Source organism: Mixophyes fleayi, chromosome 4, assembly GCF_038048845.1.
Source record: "Mixophyes fleayi isolate aMixFle1 chromosome 4, aMixFle1.hap1, whole genome shotgun sequence".
Lineage (NCBI taxonomy): Eukaryota > Metazoa > Chordata > Amphibia > Anura > Limnodynastidae > Mixophyes > Mixophyes fleayi.
This window is the reverse complement of record NC_134405.1, coordinates 15,703,396-15,717,455: the sequence shown is the minus strand read 5'-3', so window position 1 is coordinate 15,717,455 and position 14,060 is coordinate 15,703,396. Positions and strand designations below refer to the sequence as shown.

Here is a 14,060-nt window from a genome sequence, read left to right as displayed (position 1 = left end):
TTGCTCGTTAGAAAATTCATTAAGAACCAGAGGTTTCAGAAGGGAGACATGAAAAGAATTATGTATATGTAGAGAGGGCAACATGAGGTGGCTCCAGTGCACGTAATACGGGTGCCAGGCATCAGTCATCGAGGGGCATGGGGTCGAGCCTCGGGAGACACACAGGACTGTAAATGAGTAATCTGTGTTTGTCTTTCTCTAATCGGTGTCCTGTAGATGGTGTTCAGAGTGCTGGCCATGACAGTGGAGCAAGAGCTACGACTTGTATGAAAGAGATGATCAGAGGCTACTGGGTTTGCTTGGATGAGAGGAGCTGGGCCAAGAACCCACTGGTGTATCACAACATGCACGGCTGCCATGTGTTGGTGCATCAAGCTACGGCATAGTGCAAGTGCCAACAGGACTATGGATTTGTAGAAAATGTGAATTGCAGAAAAGAGCAGCCAGAGTATACTGTCATGGAATCAGCAGAGGTGGCCACTATCTGTATTGGCGCCAATGAGCAGGGAGGTGCGGGGTCTAACATACCCCTGGTTTTCACCACGGACCCCCGCAAGGGAGTTTGGGCTTTGCTGCAAGGGGTGCACATGTCGCGGTTCTCCAAGTCAGTCATCAGAGACGGGAGAAGACAGGCGTAGTCAAACAATCCAGGTCAGAACCAGCTGAGCTGAACAGTACACAGGAAGGATCCAGAGAATAATTTGGACAAAAGTCAAAACCAAACTGAGCACCAAATGACCAAGGCCCCAAATCATGTACCAGGAGAATAGTAGAGGAAACAAGCCGAGTCAGAACCGAAGTAAGCAGGATACAGGAACCACAGGTAAGTGCTTGAGCAGGCAGTGAGCCAATACTCTGGCACGCTATTTGATACCTTACCTGGCACCTTATTTGATATAAGGACTTTTCTTAAAGACCTGGTTAATAATCAAATAATGAAAAATATGTTTTTTTTTATATGGTATTAATAAAGCTGTTTTTATGATTGCTAATGAACTGGAGTGCTTTATTACCCAACCGTCTACTGCTCGTGAAGGCAGAACTGTGTGCACCTAACAGTAGTGCATACAGTATTGTCTGTGTATTTGTCTAAAATGATAACCATGTTACATCATAGGGGGTTACCCTGTCTAAAGTGCCCAGGCCCCCCAGAGCCTTAATCCAGCTCTGGGCCTGGGCATAAAAATATATATATGGATTAAGCAACACTAAAATAGCCTCTTTTTATATAGATAAATATATATTGTACCAAAAATATATATTGTACTCTTTAAGGATGGGCTGCTACCTGTGGGCCAGTGCTGTGTGCTTGCCCCATGGGCTATAGTCTGCCAGCTCTCCCCTGAGGGTTGTTGTCTTGTGTCAGCTCTGTAGATGGTGGTAATAGGGTAACCTAGGGAGATTAGGAGGGTGGTTGAGGAATAATATAAGCTTGTCTGAAGAGGTGGGCTTCCAGAGAACGCTTGAAGGTTTGAAGAATAGAGGAAAGTTTTGTGGTGTGAGGGAGTGAATTCCATAAAGTGGTCGATGCAGGAGATGATGAGTACATGAATTAAAGTTTTTGCAGTGTCTTGCGTGAGATATGTATGTATTCTGGAAATTAGATGTATGCAGCATGATGTAAATATAGAGTTGATGTGGGGAACAAAGGATAGTTGCGAGTCAAGGATTACACCTAGGCAGCGAGCTTGCGGAATGGGATTTATGGTCATGTTGTCCACAGAAATAGAAATGTCAGGCAGGAAGCTTCTATTGTTGGGTGGGAATATTAATTCTGTTTTTGACAGATTGAGTTTGAGTTGACGAGAGGACATACAAGATGAAATGACAGAAAAACAGTCAGTAATGTGAGACAACACAGATGGTGAGAGATCAGGAGAGGATAGATAAATTTGTGTATCATCTGCATAGAGATGATACTGAAATCCAAAATACCTTATTAGTTTTCCAAGAGAAGTGGTGTAGATAGAGAATAGTAGAGGACCTAGGACTGAGCCTTGTGGTACTCCAACTGATAAAGGAAGTGAAGTGGAGTTTGTTCCAGAGAAATTAACACTGAAAGAGAGATTAGATATGTACGATGAGAAACAGGATAGGACCGTGTCTAGAAGACCTAGGGATTGTAGCGTCTGTATGAGGAGAGAGTGGTCAACAGTGTTGAATGCAGCAGAGAGATCCAGGAGATTCAGAAGAGAGCAATCACCTTTAGTTTTAGCTGCGATCAGATCATTGACAACCTTGGTCAGCGCAGTCTCTGTGGAGTGTTGAGAGCAAAAGTCCGATTGAAGAGGATCCAATAGACTGTTTGAAGAAAGGAAACGTGTGAGGCTAGTGTAGGCAATTCTCTCAAGAAGTTTGGAGAGGCATGGGAGATGAGAGATGGGGCGAAATTTTGAGAGAGAGTTTGGGTCAGAATATTGCTTTTTCAGAATAGGAGTAATCACTGCATGCTTGAATAGTGATGGAGAGATACCAGTAGAGATAAATAGATTACAGACTTTTGTTAGAGGTGGAGCATGCACACAAGACAAGGACAATTTGTCAGGGTATTGTATGAAGAGGACAGGAGGTAGAGTAGGAAGATAAGAAGAGAGTTGAAACTTCCTCTTCATTTGTGGGATCAAATGAAGAGAGGGTGTCAGAGGATGCTGAGAAGAAATTGAGCATTGCTCAAGTCGAGGGAGATGACACCATTTCAAATCTGATCTTATCAATCTTGTCCTTGAAATAGGAAGCAAGATCCTGGGCACTGATGGTAGTCGGAGGGTTTGGGGTGGGAGGATTGAGAAGAGATTTAAATGTGTTAAAAAGGCATTTGTGGTTAGAAGCCTGAGCATAGATGAGAGATTGGAAGTATGCTTGTTTAGCAGTGTCCAGAGCATTTCGATAGGAGTGGTAGATAGCAGTATATGAGCTGAAATCATTAGAGGTACAAGATTTACGCCAGTGACGTTGAGTTTTCCGAGAAATTTTTTGTAGATTTCATGTTACATTACTGTCTCATGGTTGACAACGAAGTCTACGCGGAGTATGAATATTCTCTGGTGCCACTTGATCAAAGGCAATTGCTAGGGTATGGTGAAAATGAAGAACTGCCATTGCAGGGGAGAAGAATGTAGAAATTTGGGACAGAAGGTGTTGGAGAGAGGTGTAAAACTGTTGAATATCAATAGAGTTAATATCCCTGCAGGTATGAGGAGTCTTGAACGAATTTGATAGCAGGAAGGTTAAAGAACTGGGAGTGAGCGAGTAACTAATACAGTGATGATCCGAGAGGGGGAAAGGAATGTTTAGGAAATAAGATGCTGAGCATAGTCTAGAGAAAACAAGATCAAGGCAGTGGCCATCCTGATGAGTAGCGGATTCAATCCACTGGGAGAGGTCAAGTGAGGAGGTTAGAGGAAGCAGTTTTGAAGCAGCTTTGGAACGTGGACTTTGCCTTACTTAATTTTAATGATTCAGGTCCTATATGATTTTTTGTACACATGAAATATGATTATGTTATATTTATTCCATGAGGAGATGCATTCTCTTAATATGCATCTTATTGGGAAAGGTACATGTTGTTAACACATTTTATCTGTCTCTTCCATTTGTTACAAATTTGTACAGCTGACAAAGTGTGTGTGTTAGGGAATTTAGACTGCAAGCTCCAATGGGGCAGGGACTGATGTGAGTGAGTTCTCTGTACAGCGCTGCGGAATCAGTGGCGCTATATAAATAAATGGTGATGGTGATGATGTATTATGAGAAAAAATATTGCTTTGATCTATTATGTTTCCTGTAAAAAAAATATCCAGAACTTTGAGTGATCCCAAATTTGGTCCTTTTTAGCCATCTGAATTTCATGGTTTTAGCATCTGTAAATTTGGCAATAAGCAAAAGGGTTTACTGCCCAGTCAATGAACAGAATACTTTGGAATGATAGTCAGGTGATATAAATAGGCTTACAAAGAATACATCAAAAGGCATTAACATCTGGCCTCCACCTAGTGATTTGCTGGAAGTTCATGTTTTGAATTGATCATAACCACATTAATATTTTTTTTTGGAAATATCACGAATAAAGTATAATCTTGACACATTCATTTTAATTTGCATAGATCTGTGGACCAAGTAGAACTCTAGAAGTGTCGGTATGGTATTTTAAAAGTGGCAGAATGGAAAATGTAGGTGAATGGAATTAGATAGTTTTAAAGTGAAAGCAGTAGGATAAGTGAAGTTATGGCATGGAAGGATAAGCTATTGTAATCATAACTATAAGTCAATTTGATTAATTTCTGTATTCCAACTTGTTCTTCTGTTTTTAAAAAACAATCAGATCGCAATCTGAACATTTTAAATTAGCAACCCCATAAAAGTGAAATTAAAAGAATCTTCAAATTTGCCAAATGACTTCTCATATTTCATAAAACATCAAAGAGCTTTACCTTGGGGATAAAAAGAAGTTGTAAATCTGACCCATGTGCATCTTGTGTCAAATAGGGATAGGCACACCGGTGATGAGGTATATACTTTTTTTCCATGAAAAAACAAATTATATGTGTATATATATATATATATATATATATATATGTGTGTGTGTGTGTGTATGTGTGTGTACATATATATATATATATATATATATATATATATATATATATATAAATAGATTTATGTATATATATAAATATATTATTAAAGTTCTTTTATCGTTTACCAATAACCATTGTCTATGCGATTTGTGTGGTTCCAGAGCAAAAAGCAATTTAATAGCAAAAGCAAAAAGTATGACAGTTCAATAAATAAGTACAGCCGATAAATACTCTTCGCCCTGCTATACAGTCATTCAATCCTGAAGGATGTGGTCAAAGAGACTGCAAGCTGATTTCAGAGGGCAATATATATATATACATTTGGTGTCACAGCAAATACAATACAGATGACTTGGCATGTTTCCATAGGTTCAGGCTTTAGGTCCAGTATAATGTAGTCCATAGGTCAGTTCAAACGACACTCTCCAAGGTTGGAGGTCAGCTCTCCAAGGGTGGGGTCAGCTCTCCAAGTTAGAGGTCAGCTCTCCAATCAGATGCATACTGATCTTTCGGCCAAAGGCTAGTTCAAACTGGTCTATTTACATTATACACACAATACCATTCTGATCACTAACACCCTATATTCCATAACTATCATACGCGATGTGCGATCTTATAGCTGATGTAACTGGATGACTGAGGAAAAATAAGCAGGGCCGTCTTTCCCATTGGGCACAATGGGCAGGTGCCCGGGGGCCCTGCAGCCCAGGGGGGCCCGCCGGAGGCAGCAAAAAAAAAAACCTGGAAAAAAAAAGGAGACAATACTTACCTTGCGGTCAGCTGGCGATCCGGCACCCTCCATGGTCTCCTCCTCCGTCGTGCTCGCAATGCAAGTCGGACGTGACGTCATCACGCCCGCCCGACATCCATTGATGAAGTACATAAAACCTTATAATATTTAACTATAAACTCAATAACATCTGTTCATAAAAACCTGTGGATTGGAACTATTATAAAATGAACTATGCACAAGTCAATGTGAAAGTGTAAGTGTATGTGTGCGTTATTTATTGTGCGATTGCGTCATGAGACGTGACATACTGATCGCAATTGCACGGTAAAACAATATTAATCAATATACTTCTTTCATACAAATATTTAACTTTGACAATATATATATATATATATATATATATATAGATGTACATATATATCATATGTATATTTACATATACATATACATATATATATATATATATATATACATATACATATATAAATATATATATATATATATATATATATATATATATATATATATATATATATATATATATATATATATCCTGTGTCAAAACTGCAAAACTCATAGATTACAATATTTTAAATAGGAATTATAGTTAATGTTTGAAAACTTATTATTCTCCGTTGATAAGAAATTCTAGGTAATTAGGATTTTCTTTCACTAGATCATTAATTAATCTTTCAAATAGTTTTGCCAATTATTTTAGTCTAAAGGCTACTTGCATCTCACACAAGAGATCCACAGACAGATCTGCACATAATAATCAGCTCACCTGAGATATCTCTGATAATATATAAGGCAATGCTGCAGTAATGGTTTGTAAACAGAGCATCATATTTGTTTTCTGTATCATGACACTGCTACATTGAAAGTTACATGTCTAACAGAGAAGTGTAGTCTGAGTGTTTGTCCTGGTGAGTCAATGAATATTGAATTAGTGAATATGTGTTATCTTCAATGTTAATTTACTTTACAGTGTTGCACATAGTCGGATATAGTGAATAATACATTCATTTGTTTCCTGTTTTTAAAGACTAATTTCTTTTTTTTTCTTTTTTTATTGTTTTTTTATTTTTTTGAAGAACAAGAGGGGTAGAGAAAAAATGTCACCATACTAATTTCTCATACAAATGTGTGTAAAACAAACATGGTTATGTGTCTTGTGATAGCTAAATTTCTGGGAGCTACCGAAGGTCCAGCTGTGGGAAATTAACACAGTGACTGGGAGTAAATTCCATCATTTATTCTATTAAATTATGTGCAGAATATCATGATTGTGAGTATATTTGCAAATTTAAATATCAGTATACATTGATATGGGTAAAAAAAAAATTAAACTGGTACAGTATACAGCAAGTGTTATTCTCTAAGCCCTGATTGATTTATTTTGTTCTTTCTATTTGAAAAACTACTTCAACCTATTTTTTCTAGAAGAGTTAAGAAAACCTTAATGTCAATAGATCATTTTATTTATTTATTTTTTAAATAAACTGTGACCTAACCAGATTCAATATTTTTTTAGGACTACAAAGCAATTTGAATTTTGTTTTTTGTAGGATGAAAAAGACTGTAGCAATCTCTGAATTTGATGCTCTGATTTTAGAGCAGATTGCACAATATGTAATATATTTTCATTGTATACAACAAAGCTCTGTTCCAATGAAATAAGAGGTGACCTCAATTTCTTCTGGTGTAGTGGACAACACTTGTCCAAGGGGACTGCCACACTATGATACAAAGAGGAGCATGGGTCTGTTTACAAAGACTGAACATATTGTAATAATATATTTCTACAAATACATGCTATTTCTATAAATTCATGAAACTGTTTCCAATAATTTGGTTTTGTTTTTGGATTTTTTATATTTTTTTTATTGGAGGGGGGGGATTAACGTGTTCAGTTCCAGGGCCATGAGACCCTTAAGGTGGAGTTTGGGTCACTATGATGTCAACAGGAATGTTCTCTCATATCATAGTTTCAATACTTCCTACAGTTCACTATGACTTACAATTAGTCACAATCAGATATTACCTGCTGTCGGACATTTGAAGACGTATTCCATAGCATACATTATTGATAGTCTAGCATTTTATTAATTCATGTTAAACAATGACATTTGAATAAAATCACAATCCTGAACAGAGTTACATGGTTTGGGGGCATATATACTCGCCCCATAGAGAGTTGAGCAAATAAAGCTAAAATTAAAACTAGTGGGATATGACAAGTTATCACTGGGTGTAATATCTAATCCTTTTTCTACAGGATTTGTACACATAATGCATAAGAACAATGTCTCTCACATCTTTCTTCTGGGATTTCCAGTTCTTCACAGCTTCAATAGTGTCTTGTTTTTGTTCCTCCTCATCATTTACTGTGTCACCATATGCAGTAATTTTATTATCATGACTTTAGTTTCAATGAGCAAAAATCTTCATTCTCCAATGTATTTCTTCATCACACAAGTATCTTTACTGGACATTCTAATGACCACAGACATTCTACCTAACTTACTTCACATTATACTACATGACGGTGGGACCATGTCTCTTACTGCCTGTATAACACAGTTTTATGTATTTGCTTACTCAGAGACATCAGAGTGTCTCATCCTAATGGTGATGTCTTATGACCGATATGTGGCTATCTGTAACCCACTGAGATATAACTCTATAATCACCAGAACATTTTGTGTGAAATCTGTCATTGGATCTTCTTTCTTGAGTTCCTTAATGATGTTGATGGATACAATAGCTACATACACATTAGAGTTCTGTGGTCCAAATGTTATTGACCATTTCTTCTGTGATTTCAATCCTATTCTAGGGCTTTCTTGTTCAGATACTTCATTTATACAAATCCAGACAGCATTATTTGGTACTATTGTTGTCATATGTCCATTCACAATGATCATTGTTTCTTATGTGCATATCATAACCACCATCCTAAGCATTCGGTCTATTAGTGGGAGACAGAAAGCCTTCTCCACCTGCAGCTCTCATCTAGCTGTTGTGTCTATATTTTTTGGGACTCTATTTTCTGTATATATGGTTCCTGCCAAAGGCCAATTATTAGCTACCAACAAGGTATTGTCACTGCTCTACACTGTGGTGACACCATTGTTTAATCCGTTCATTTACAGCCTGAAGAATAAAGACTTCAAGGAAGCTTTTAAAAAACTGAAATCTAATTTTAATTAGTCTAATTTAGTAGCAAATCCATGCACATAATATAATTAATGGGAATCATGTAAGGCAGCACAGTGGCCTAGTGATTAGCACTTCTGCCTCACAGCACTGGGGTCATGAGTTTGATTCCCGACCATGGCCTTATCTGTGTTGAGTTTGTATGTTCTCCCTGTGTTTGCGTGGGTTTCCTCCGGGTGCTCTGGTTTCCTCCCACACTCCAAAAACATACTGGTAGGTTAATTGGCTGCTATCAAAATTGACCCTAGTCTCTCCCTCTCTGTCTGTGTCTGTGTGTGAGTGTGTGTCTATATTAGGGAATTTAGACTGTAAGCTCCTATGGGGCAGGGACTGATGTGAATGAGTTCTCTGTACAGCGCTGCAGAATTAGTGGCGCTATATAAATAAATGATGATGATGATGATGATGTCAACAATATTTGGAATATTTAAATAGGACCCTCTCATATTTCATTATATGTGCTTTGTTGATAACACAATTTTTTACGTGCTTTGGATGAGTAACTGCAATAACACTTTTTACTTTAGCTGAATTCAGCTCAAGAGGCTCACACTGTAGCTGTCTTACCTGTTTTCTGGCTTTACTTTCTAAAAAAAATCTTTGGGTGCTGATTGACAAAGAACAAAGTAATTCTATCCAGTTCCTTCCACATTCTTGCTTAGAATAAATAATATAACAAGTTAAAAAATTAGCTAAAGCTAAACGTAACTGAACTTTAGTAAATGTAAAATGAAACTAATAATCCAATCAATAGGTATATAATAAGAACAACTAATTTCAAAAAAGAAAGCGATAAAACAATGCTTGCAAATGCCTGTCCTTTCATCCAGCCACATAAGTCAAGCCACAGAGAAATACACATGGTTTCAATTTTTGGGACACCTAGATTACTTGACATTTTCCATATATTCCATTTTATCTGTCAGAAAAGCTTTTTTGAGTTTGTTTACAAATTTATGATTTTTTTCGAGTCACTCTACTGTACAGAAGTGTGAAACAAGTGGGGATGATGACCACAGAATTAAGAACAGTTCCTGTCATCTATATATCCCTATATTAGGGTTTTAAATATCAGGTCATCAATAAGTCCTGTTTGAAGAATTTTCACATAACTGGAGGAATAATTACTGACCCAATCATAAAGCACATGTGAACTCTCAAAACATGATCTGTTGGAAATAAATGAGGACTGGAGTTGAGAAACACAGTGCAAGATCTCAGGGCCATCTTTTCCATTGGGCATGATGGGCAGCTGCCTGGAGGCCCCATGGGCAAGGGGGCCCCATAGGCACGGCTATTAATGAGAATAAATAATCCTGCAAAAAAAAAAAACCTTCAAAAAAACCTTCAAGGGTCACTGAGCAAGTACATCTATCTATCTCTATCTCTATATATCTATATCTATTTCTAGGGGCCCCGGTGCACTGCTTTGCCCGGGGGCCCATAATGTTGTTAAAATGGCCCTGCAAGATCTATAGAGAAGAGGGTGCAAACTATCTACACCTTCCAGTTAAACCCCCCATACACCCAGACTATTTAGCTTAATTACATAGTATTTACTACAGACTGATAAATCCCAGTGGTAAAAATGTACTAATTTGAACAAAAGCATCACCACAATGCTTCTGTTACAATAAGAACCAACTGGATATACGTGACATTTCGGTATAAGAGGGTTAATCAAAACAAAACCACCAGGTCTGTCTAAAAATGACCAAAATACATCAAAATGATGCCTCATACTCACTGAGAAAGAATATGATATTTGATATTTTTCATTTCACACAAATCCATTTCCAAGATAGGTGGTTTCTCCCCCCCCCACCCACAATTTATGTGGCATGCTAATAAACTGTAATGCTACTAGTTGCTTAATTAATATGTTTCAAGAGCGGTACACACAAGGAGACACACACTATCCCTTATCTGGACACCATGCGAGAAGCTCTCATGGGCCCTTCCGGGCGGAGGTAATATTTGAACATAAAGAAATAGATAATGGTTAAGTATATTTCTATAGTGTTTAATGTGCTTTATTGTAAGTGATATTGTTACCTAGAAAGTGAAATCATTGCAATAATGCAGTTTAAGTATTTGGTAATGCCGTTTTGTTTAGTGTAACACTATAAGCGTAGAAAGTGAAGTAGCAATAGGAGTTATAGAATCAGATATTGCTATTGTTGCAAATGTTAATGTACTTAAGAAGTAATGCAGTTTAAGTGTTTGAAATTAGTAATACTTTTGAGTTTGATTGTGCCAATACAATAGACCTTCATGTGTCTGCTGGACATGAAGGTGTTATGAAGTTGTAGTTTAAGATAGAAAATACTATTGTATGAGATGAGTCTATGTTAAAGATGGCTGAACGAGCCATGCTGTCATTTGACTGTGTAATATCATTTGTGAATGGCTGTGAGATAAAGACACATATTGTATTGTGTAGCTCTGTAAATATTTTGTTGAGATAACTTTATAATTAAACAGTGTGGCTAGATATATTGATTCATGCATCACTGTTCAATTTTGGGCAGTTTATGGGACACTATGAAACTGGATTAAGTGTTACATGGGATAAGTTCAATTTTTTAAAATTAGTATGGCAGCATGATGATATTTGCAAAGATTGCGGTGTTATGTTGACGTTCAGTATTAATATTGCCAAATACTAGTTGTTGAGTTTAATACAGACTGTATTGTGTAATTTGCTTTGCTAACGTGTCCTCTCTCCCCCTCCCGCTAAGGGAAGTTGTGAGATATGTGTAAAGAGGACAATGGCTGCAAGACATGGTGGATTTGCAAGTATTGTATTGTATTGTATTACTGGAGAGTTTTTGCTAATACTAGCTTTATAGTTGAATAAGTTAAGAACTATTTTAAATCTAGACCAGAGTTGAATAAGAAGGAACGCCAGTCCAATATTTCTTACATACATTTAATTGTGATTAAAACTACTTTTTACTATTATTAGTTTAAAAAATTCTTTACTCATGTCAACAGTGTATTTGTTTCAACCAGATCACACAAAAGACAGGCGAATATATTAAAATGTATAGAAAGGTGATAAAGACAGAAATTGTGTGTTAAATAAAATTATTTTTATCAGACGCTTTGGAGGAACCGGTAAGTGTATGTCTGGAGATTGAAAATTACTTTCTGTCATATATTGCTTCAAATATTAATCTTGCTGTAGAGATTTCTATATCATTAAAGACAAGGGGGTAAATGTATTATGCTTCAATTTCTGCAGCTCACCGACATTCGGCAAGTTTGACAGCTAAATTTAAAATGGCAATGTCTTTAAGGGCAAGTTTTTCCCTTAAAGACATTGCAAGGATATGAAAATACCATGTGCAATTAATGCTTAATACAGGATCTTTTACACTCAATACACTCAATATTAAACACAGAGTCCTGCCACCACCAAGATTTATTTCAAGATCTGACACACTTAGGAAGTGTTCAGATACTCAACTGTTCTCAAAATGGAATGACAACATAATTTAATCAGAGTTTAATCAAAGTTTCTGTAAACCACACCAATCCTTGCATAAATTAAGCGCTATAAAAACCAAACCCATCTGACCTGTGAGATATTTATGAATATAAAGACAGCACTTCATTAAATGGAGTTTAATATGACAAAAATTACAAATGTCTGTTGAATAACAAAGATGATGACAAAGTCACATTCAGATATATAAATATAATACTGTTTATTTAAAATAAAATATGGTCTACAACCAAAGTTGCACAGATGCAACATCTGGAAGATCCTGAGTTACTACATTGTTTGACCTATATATTCCTATTTTCATGTCCCATCCATTTAAAAAATGTTTTCACTATCCAACAAATGATTGTACTGACTAATATATCTCAATCTGAGCAGAATCACACTTACCATACCTGAGAATACTGACTGGGGCCTATATCGAAGAAATGACAGGAGAACCTGTAACTACTGCAGACCTGGAAATTAATCCAGATCAACCTATCATTATAAAAAAAAGCAATGAAGAACTGATCCTGCACTGGGGAATTAACAAAATAATTATCTTCCCTCCAAATAGGAGAAATAAACATTTTAAAGACTACCAAATATATAAAATGAACAGTGATCTCTTGCACTGATATACTTATGAAGTACAGTCCCCCTTTACAGGGATCTCCATGATCACATACTTGTTCATTGGTCTAAGCAAAGCTGGGCTCCTGAACAACTGCCAAATACCTCGGATTCACTGAATTAACTGACAGCACTATATTTAAAAGTGTTTATTTTAATACCACATTAGGATACAGATTGTATACATTCACTGCAATATTGTAAGGGTCAACAAGTTTAATCATACAAGATTACACTATGATATGCTTTTGGTTAGTTTTTCTTTAACATACACTTTTTGGAGAACGTCTGAAAGAGCACAATCATCAAGTATTGACTCCTGAAGTTTGGCACAAATATATTAACGTTTTTGGAGGTTCATTAACAGGACAATAGAGACTTGAAAAACTTCATCTATAACAAGTACTGTAATTAATCAAAGGCTCTTGTTTGCGATTGTTTTAAGGTGCTTGAATTAAGGAAGATAATAATATATACATTATTATGTATAATTATTGGTTGATGTTAGGGTGTATTACAAATATAGTCTATCATTAGCACCGATTCTGTTCCCATTTTTGTTTTGAATATTGATTAATTTTACGCTCATGTGATCAGGAGCCTGGGCATGGAAGGCTGCTTGTGATTGGATGCACTGATTTACTTGTAAATTCTATTATAGAAAGCATTTTGGCTATTTTAATGCATTGAGACCCAATGGTTCTTTTTAGAATAATGGAACCATGCACGATCCCCAAATATACTAAGTGTTCCCTCAATTATAACTCTAAAAAATAAGCACCATTTTGTCACTATCCAGGACTCACTTGAGCATATGTGAATTGTTTGTAACAAAGGGCTAATCAAAAACTACCACTTGGTCTTTTTATAAATTATTAAAACTGTCTATCCCATACACTGACTTTTCACCTTCTGACTTTTCATTGCCCGAGATCTTGATTCCTACTTCACTGACAAGATTGATTAGATCTGACTTGAAATTTTATCTTCTTCCTCGATAAACAACCCCGTTCAATTCTTTCCCAGCACCCTCTGGCACCTTCTCTTCATTTGATCCCACAAATGAAGATGAAGTATCAACTCTCTTTTTTTCTTCCTACTCTATTACCTTTCCTCGTCATCCTATTCCCTCAAAAATCAGTAGATCCCTGTGCTCTTATCAAACTTAACTAAAATCTCTAATCTCTCTCTCCTTATTGGTATCTTTATATCATTATTAAAGCTTGCAGTGATTATTGCTATTCTGAAAAAACTAAATTCTGACCAAAACTCTCTTACAAATTACCGTCACATCTCTGAGCTCCCATGCTCCTCCAAACTGTATGAGAGAATTGCCTACACTCATCTCATATGCTTTGTTTCTTCACACAACCTATTGGACCCTCTCCAGTCAGGCTTTCATTCCCAA

The 14,060-nt window shown here is 36.5% G+C and overlaps 1 protein-coding gene across 1 annotated transcript; it reads left to right on the top strand.

Annotated features, from left to right (window-relative positions):
- The first annotated feature begins 753 nt into the window (after nt 1-753).
- LOC142150449 (olfactory receptor 5P56-like) lies at nt 754-8,520 on the top strand. The gene is made up of 2 exons (XM_075205642.1): nt 754-823; nt 7,586-8,520. The coding sequence occupies exons 1-2, from the start codon at nt 754-756 to the stop codon at nt 8,518-8,520; spliced, it is 1,005 nt and encodes a 334-aa protein (XP_075061743.1).
- Nucleotides 8,521-14,060: the final 5,540 nt, after the last annotated feature.